Source organism: Triticum aestivum, chromosome 2B (genome assembly GCF_018294505.1).
Source record: "Triticum aestivum cultivar Chinese Spring chromosome 2B, IWGSC CS RefSeq v2.1, whole genome shotgun sequence".
NCBI lineage: Eukaryota > Viridiplantae > Streptophyta > Magnoliopsida > Poales > Poaceae > Triticum > Triticum aestivum.
The window spans coordinates 325562460-325570699 of record NC_057798.1 but is presented as its reverse complement, the minus strand read 5'-3'; the positions used below and the strand labels follow the sequence as shown (position 1 = coordinate 325570699).

General features: G+C 43.8%; 1 protein-coding gene across 2 annotated transcripts; it reads left to right on the top strand.

Annotated features, from left to right (window-relative positions):
- Positions 1-3185: 3185 nt before the first annotated feature.
- On the top strand, positions 3186-7606 carry LOC123044849 (leucine-rich repeat extensin-like protein 5). Of its 2 annotated transcripts, XM_044467717.1 has the most exons (4): positions 3186-3683; positions 5449-5495; positions 6631-6749; positions 7364-7606. In XM_044467717.1, exons 1-3 carry the CDS (start codon positions 3302-3304, stop codon positions 6736-6738), a joined length of 537 nt encoding a protein of 178 aa, XP_044323652.1. In that variant the 5' UTR covers positions 3186-3301; the 3' UTR covers positions 6739-6749; positions 7364-7606. The 2 variants fall into 2 exon arrangements, with proteins under 2 accessions (XP_044323652.1, XP_044323651.1); XM_044467716.1 differs by lacking the exon at positions 5449-5495.
- Positions 7607-8240: the final 634 nt, after the last annotated feature.

Sequence of the window (8240 nt, the reverse complement as noted above, 5' to 3'; positions counted from 1 at the left end):
AACGGAGGAGATCGAGTCTTGCGGGGAAAAGTGCGCAAACCTCTGCAGAGTGTATAAACTAATCATTGTTAGCCGTGTCCCCGGTTATGGACATTTTGAGTATCTAGTACCTGGATTATCATGTGAATCTCATCATGTTACTTAAATTAATTTGTTGGGTTTATTAATGATGCTTAATTTGGGATTGAGTTGGGTGAACCTTCTCAATGTTTAACAACCACCATGATAGTTAAATAAAATTTATTCCTTTGTTGTAGGGAAAAATTGGCTTTATGCAAAATTGTAACCATAGAGCTTTCCGCCGGCCATATATGCATGTAGTATAGCATTATTCTGTTCCTTACTCTCTATGTGTTACATTGCTAGCATATTCCATGTGCTGACCCATTTCGGGCTGCAACGTTCATGTTGCAGACTTTTCAGACGACGAGTAAGGTGCCTTAGGTCGTGATCTTATACTCAGTGATGCCATTGGAGTTGATGGACTCGCTTATCTTCCAAGTCTTCCGCTATTATCGTTATTAGATGTCCTTAAGCCATATTTATTTTAATAAGTTCTCTTTTGAGACATTCGATGTAATAAGTGTGTGATTTCTACTCTGTTATAAATCCTTCAAGTACTGTGCGTGTAAGCATTACCGATCCAGGGATGACACTGATGCACAGAGGTCGGACTGTTTGAGGTATGGTCGCTACAAGATGGTATCAGAACACAGGCTGACAATAGGACACGACCACTAAGCTAAAGCCCTAGATCACTACTCTCTTCTCATTTCTGAATCCTCATCTTTTCTACTGTTTTAGGATGGCGGATGCAAGGAACAAGTTCATGCAACCGGATGAAGATACACCCTTTGGACGCCACTTGAAGGAAGTCACTAGATACCTGAACATCGGAGTGCCAATCTTCACCGCGATCTACATCGCCACTTTACCAGAAGAGGAGCGTTGGATGATTCAAGTTCCAGGAAGGACATTCATGCCCGTCACTGAGCCTATAGAGTTTTTCTTTGATGCACCAACCTGGAGTCTAGGAAAGAGCATGGCAGCCCACATCACCATGGGACGCATTGGAGAAGTTTACCACAAGGATCTCAAGGATACTATTTACCAGATTTGTGGGCGCCGAGATGAGCAATGGGAGATGATCAGCACCAGGAAGGATAGATCAATTGCAGCTTTCATCCAGGAGTTAAACCACCACATTCGTCGCCAGGAGAACTAGATGTGCACGGGCATGATAAATCTGAATAAGGCTATTACCAGGATCACAGAAATGGAGGAAGAACTCAAGTCGACACGCGTTGGATATGAGGAGGAAGTGACGACACTCGTGGAGAAGAATGATGGTCTGAAGAAGAAGCTAAAAGTATTCATGGGATTCCCCGTGACTGGAGGAGAAGACAACGATTGCACTTGCCCGGAGAACTACATCATCATCAACGACACCAACTCGGACCCAGACGATAGCGATGATGACTTTGTTGATGAAGACGGAGCAGATATCATGGAGTCTTCGACCGATCAATTTTTCTAGTCGACCACCATAATAGTAGTAGTATTCCCCCCATGTATATAGCATAGTCCGAGCACTTTTGTAACGATAGTTAGACCATTGTATGCCCTTGTTTGAATTGATTGAAGTGATATTGATTGCATTTGTCTCATGAGCATAATGGGTAGTGTTTTCCTCTATAGACCTCATTCTATTCTGTATTCTCATCTTTTCTAAACCCTCAGATGCCTCCAAGATGTGACAATGGATTTGCTTTCCCACCGGAGCTCACTCAGTTGATCCAGCAGCAGAATGGATTGATGCAGATGCTAGTCCAAAATCAGAATTAGGGGAACAACAACAACAACAACAACAACAACAACAACAACAACAACAACAACAACAACAACAACAACAACAACAACAACAACAACAACAACAACAACAACAACAACAACAACAACAACAACAACAACAACAACAACAACAACAACAACAACAACAACAACAACAACAACAACAACAACAACAACAACAACAACAACAACAACAACAACAACAACCCACCACCACCACCACCTATTGATCAGTTAGCCCGTTTCTTGAGGCTGAATCCGCCGGTGTTCTCCAGTAGCACCGAGCCGATAGTTGCAGATGATTGGCTCCGCAAGATGGGAAGGGAGTTGACCACTGCAGGATGCACAGATGTGGAGAAGGTGCGTTTTGCCGCACATCATCTTGATGGACCCGTAGCATCATAGTGGGAGAATTTCACAGCCACTTACCCCATCGACACTGTCACATGGGACCAATTTCAGCAGGCTTTCCGTACTGCTTATTTTTCAGCAGGAGCTATGGCCATGAAGAAGCGTGAGTTTCGCAACTTGTGCCAAGGAGGACGTACAGTTGGCCAGTATGTGGATGACTTTAGTAAGCTAGCATGTTATGCCCCAGATGACGTTGCTATGGATGCAGCTAAGAAGGAGAAATTTCTGGAAGGACTGAATGATGAGCTGAGCATGCAGTTGATGGTGGCAACCTTCAACAACTACCAGGAGTTGGTAGATAGAGATCTCATGATTGAAGGGAAGCAGCAGCAGATTGACAACCCCAAGAGGAATTATGGACAAGGGAAGTACAATTCTGGAGCTCAGCAGAAGCCTCGTTTTACCCCGAACTCGGAGGACCTTTTCAGCATACCCATGGAGGAGGGAGCTCGCACAACCATAGTTGATGTAGGACGGAACCCTAGGGGCCGATCTTTCACGTTTGGAGTGGATCCTACGGAGAAACACGAAGAACGCACGGAAGATCACGAGGGAAATCATGGGGAGAACGAGAGAAACACTCAACCGACAAGAGATCGATCACACAAGCACTACTAGGGAAAAACTTATACACAAACACTTACAAGTAGCGCGGGTTTATACCCCTCGCTACTGCTACTTACTAGTAGCGCGTGTTTTTACCCCTCGCTACTACTAAATTGATAGTAGTAGCGCGGATTTTTAACCCTCGCTACTACTAAGCGGTTTTTACCGTGCCCCCCTCGGACATGCCATAGTAGTAGGGTTATAAACCTACACTACTACTTTGTGAATAGCTGTAGCGCTTGTCAGATGCCCACGCTACTGGTATATTCCCACCCCACCCACCCCCGATCCACCCCACCAACCGTCCCACTACCCACCACTGTTTCTCTCAAAAAAAAGAAAAAAACCCAACCCTCGATCCAGATCCCCTCCACCGCTGGCCTCCCTTCCATCTCCTCTCTTTTCCCCCTCCTCCCTTGCCCCGCCGATCCCAATGGCCGCCACGCACAACCGCCCCTCCACGCCCTCACGCACCCTCGCCCAGTCGCCGACCTGCTCCTCTGGAGGCGGAGGAACGCCTCCACGGTGGACGTCGCGGGCGCCACGCACCCTCGCCCAGTCGCCGACCTGCTCCTCTGGAGGTGGAGGAACGCCTCCACGGAGCCCGTCGTGGGCGCCACGCACCCTCGCCCAGTCGCCGATTTGCTCCTCTGGAGGCGGAGGAACGCCTCCGCGGCGGCCGTCGCGGGTGCCACGCTCATCTGGTTCCTCTTCGAGTGCGCCGGGTACAGCCTCGCATCGGTCCTCTCCAACACCGGCCTCCTCCTCGTCGACATCCTCTTCTTCTAGGCCAAGTCCGCCTCGCTGCTCAACAGGTCCGTCCCTGCGTTTACTCCCCACTTTGCTCTGCCTGGCGCCCGGCCTGCCCTGCTACTCCAGTCAAGAGCAGTGGCGGCTTCAGGATTTAATGGTTGGGTATTCATTGTAAAAAATATTTTCTCTAAATGCAATATATGAACAAAACAGTACGACACTAGCAATTTTTCGATACATCTGACCACAATAGTTATATAGAAATAATTTTACAATCAAGTAAGAATACATCAGTACCTTCTGATTGATTAATGATCAAAGACTGATACGCTACAAAGCTCCCGTTGTTTAACAACGGGGAGACAATTGCAGCGAGAACCACGCCTATTGGAGTTGATAATTCGCATTAATTTGGAGATGTGTTGCTGCTGCAACCCCTCACCAAGGTCTCTCTAGTGTTGATTCTTCAGTTGCTTGGGGTCTATGAGGGATCCTGCACGGCGTCGTCCTTTTTCTGTTCCTCTCTCTCTCTAGCTTTCGGGTGGGGTGCATTTTTATGGCAGCGGCAGCACTAGTCCCGTACGCGTGGTTGAGAGAGACATGGGCGTGCGTGTGTCTGAGAACGAGCAAAGGAAGGAAACGACCATGAACGTGTGATGCGCCTGCACTGTGTGGCCTGTGGGCGATGGGATTTAGTTTTGAAGTGGGCTGATATGTATACATATATTTTTTGTCCAGAAACATGGGTATTCAGCTGAATACAGGTGAATACACCTGCCGCCGCCCCTGGTCCACAGTAGGAGCAGCTCTAGTTCGAGATCTGATCCAGAACTAAACTGCTCCCCTGTCTTGCTATGGTCGTACACTCTGTGTCTACTGACGAGTATAGAATACAGATTAGCACCAAAATCAGAGTAGGTTCAGTCACGCAAATGTTGTATCACTTTGTCCAAACTAAAGTCATCCAGTCGGTTTGCTACAATTTATATTACTGTACTTCAGAAGTGTTGTAGAATTTGGGCCTGAGCACTTTGGAGTTTGGCTGTAGTTTGAGATTAATCTTTGGGAGATGTTAGATTGGGTTCAAGGATGGATCTGCCCATTCAGTGTGCAGAGGATTTTCTAATTTAACACTTGTCCACTAGTACATTAGTTATCATGAACCTACCTTCTCCCTTTTATACAAAGCAAAGACTAAGGCCTAGTTTGGCAACACAGTTTTAAGAAAATTGTAGTAATTCAACAAGCAATTGCGTTTGGCAAAAGACTAGTTTTTCTCTGTTTTGGCAAAACAGCCTATGCGTTTGGCAAGTGCTATTTTACCATAGTTTTGACTCATTGCACTAATCTCAGCTACAATCAGTTAGATGATCTGTGTGTAGAAACACCCGCCCAATGCAAACATCCTTGCCATGCACGTTTGGCCGCATACAACCGACAACTAGCTAGCTTTTAGCCTGCTGTGTACGAGTGTGCTTCAACCACGAATTGATCTACTCCACGAGCGAGCTTCATTCGAGTCATGTGTAATGGGCAGACAACAACCGGATATAAGGGTACAAGATCACTAGAAAAGTAACATGTGCCCAGTCGCCACCGCCGCCGGCCCTAGAAGGACTAATCACCTAACTAAAACACTAACAATCAGAAGATAGATTGAACTTCGTTTAACGGATATACAACATATTGAATTATTTTCTATTTGGTCTAATTGATATAATCATGTCTAATAGAGTTCACAATCTTTACTTTGAAGATCTGTAGCTAGACGTTTGAACTGTTGACATGCAAATAATTAACTAACTGCATGTCGTACTTGAATTACAGGTTTTTTGTTTTCGTCACTCCTTTGTTATATGGAAGAAGACTTCATGGTTAGCATTATATATTATAACACATTCATATAAGATTTTCTTGCCACTGTAAGTAGGAAGTTACTTTTTTTTGGTCTGTTTTTTTCTGCGGGGATTTTCGTCTGTTTTTCTAATAGTATATATGATCTTTTAGTCACAGTTCCAGTATTTTAGAACTAAAGCCCCCCCCCCCCCCCCTAATTAAAATGTAGAAACGTGTTTTCTTTCACGATGTCTCAGTCACTGTCTTAGAAACACCATAAAGGATATTTTCCAGCATGTGTTCTCCACCAAATCATAATATCAAAACTTTCCTCAGTGCTTTCGAAATTTTCCTCCAACTACATGTCCAGCTCTGACTTTGGTAGCGTGTAGGACCTCCTTCTTGACTTGTATTGAGCAAACTATTATTCCTTCTTTCCTTCTGTCCAAAATCACAACACCTTCAAACCTGCATGTGATGGACATAATAAAAGGTTCAGAACAATATGATCGCTCAATTAAGAATAGTATGCAAGAACTTAAACAGTTGTATGCTCCCAATTAAGCATAGATGCAATAATAGTTCAATAATAATCAAATATGCTTGCACTCATAAACAGAACGATTTATTTATAAAGATGTAAGTACATATAGGCTGATCATAATTTGTACATCACATCATCTAAAAGAATAAAAATGCAGAAGGGGAAGGAGAGAGAAATTGGCACTTCATCACTTCGCCGTGTAATGTATCTTATTTAATATTTTCGTCATGGCAAAAAAAAACTGATGTTATAGTTTCTGAATTCACAATGGATACATGGCAGCTGCTACATGCAAATAAGTGAAAGATGTGCACTTCAGAAGAAAAAAAACTGACGTTATAGTTTCTGAATTCATAATGGATGTCCTATGTCTTGCACTTTAGAAATAGGAAATTAGAAATGATTACATTTACAGCCAAGTCTATGGGGATTTCACATTTGGTGATCCATTAAGTGAGCTTTCGACGCCATCGTGCAACACGTGTGGTTTTGGTTCGATTCTAACCAATTGCATTTTGCTACATGGAACTTACGAGAAGTACAAGGACCAGGGGATGATCTATCTGCATATGATTAGTCCTTGATTTTGAGTTACGATATGTTATGCTAACAATTTTATGGCACTACAGGTTTTGAGATCTTTGCTTTCCCATGCAACCAGTTTGGTGGGCAGGAACTTGGCATTGATAAGGAAATTGTTCAGATTGCTCTCACTCGTTTCCATGCCGAGTATCTAATTTCTAACAAGGTAAATGTGTGCCTGATACTTCCTCCTTTTTTGGTGTCTCTGTTTCAAGCTGAAAGAAACGATTGCTTTAGTGTAAAATGTACACTATGACTGCTTCCATAACAGTTACTATATTTAACTGAGGAAAACCGATCCAGCATGTCTTATCTATTCATTGCTACTTTGTATGTGCCTTATTGTATGTCCTCTATATGTTTGGACTGAAATATGAGTGTCTTGGTCCTTCTTATATTATTTTTTTATGATCTCAGTCAGCTTTTTCGCACCCATTGTGTCGAGGACAAATGCCAGTATGTTGATTTTGATGTCATTTGATTTGTGAGTAAATAGAAGTTAACCTGGTTATGTGGTTGCATGATTTGCCTGATTCTGTGTTTCTTTTGGGCTTTATGTTTTTCTATGCACTTGTCAAATCTATATGCGTTCTTATATAACTATTCTCTGCACTTTTCACTACTAGGAAATAGCTTATAGCTTCAGTTGTGCATTACGGCTTAAATAAGAACCTCTAGAAAAAAATGTTGCACATTGGCATCTACATGCACCACATTGTTTCTTCGTGCCATTCTTCTGAAGAATCTGAAGTTTCTGAACCTTTGTTTGTAATGCTGCAGGGTTCTGGTGGCGACGATGACGGTCGTCGAGAGGTTCGTGGACTGGACGGTGTAGGCCGGACAGGCGCCGCACATTGACGAGTGGTCCAATTTTCGGATCGGGCCATAACAACTTACGTAGGTAGTTGCTTATGTAACTGTGCGATAGAATGGAATTATACATGAGTTGCTGCTACAATGAGGAACGTAGTTGCTTATGTAACTGTGCGATGGAATGGAATTATATATGAGTTGCTGCTACAATGAGGAGCTGGAGAAGATACGACAACTGTGTGATAGAATGAATTTGGTTGATTTTATTTTTTTAATTCCTAATAAGTTAGTAGTGGCGTGGGGATAAAATTGCGCGCTACTAGTATTTAGGATACTAGTAGCGTTGGCACTATAGACACACTACTACTATTTCATTAGTAGTAGCGCGGATTCATAATAGCAGTAGCGCGGGTTGAACCCACGCTACTACTAACAAAGTTAGTAATAGCGCGGGTTCGACCCACGCTACTGCTAACTTTTAGCTGTAGCGCGATACTAGTAGCACATGTACCCGCGCTACTAGTAGCCATTTTACCCGCGCTGCTAGTAGCCTTTTCCCTAGTAGTGAAGGTGTAGAGCATCGAAGCACGAGTAACACGAGATACAAAGTCAACAACAGACGATACACGAGTAGCCGTTCTTCTCCGTGAGGAGGTCTTGATTGTCTTCTCCGGATGGAGGACTTGAATCCGAATGGATCTTCTCCAAGGAGGCACGGTCCCTCACGTGGAGTAGATCCGGTACGGATGAGCAGTGCTCTATCTCAAAATGAGCGCTATCAAAATGCTAAGTCTCGAAGTGACGAGGAGGAGTCCAATATATAGGCTAGGGGGCGAAGGGGTAC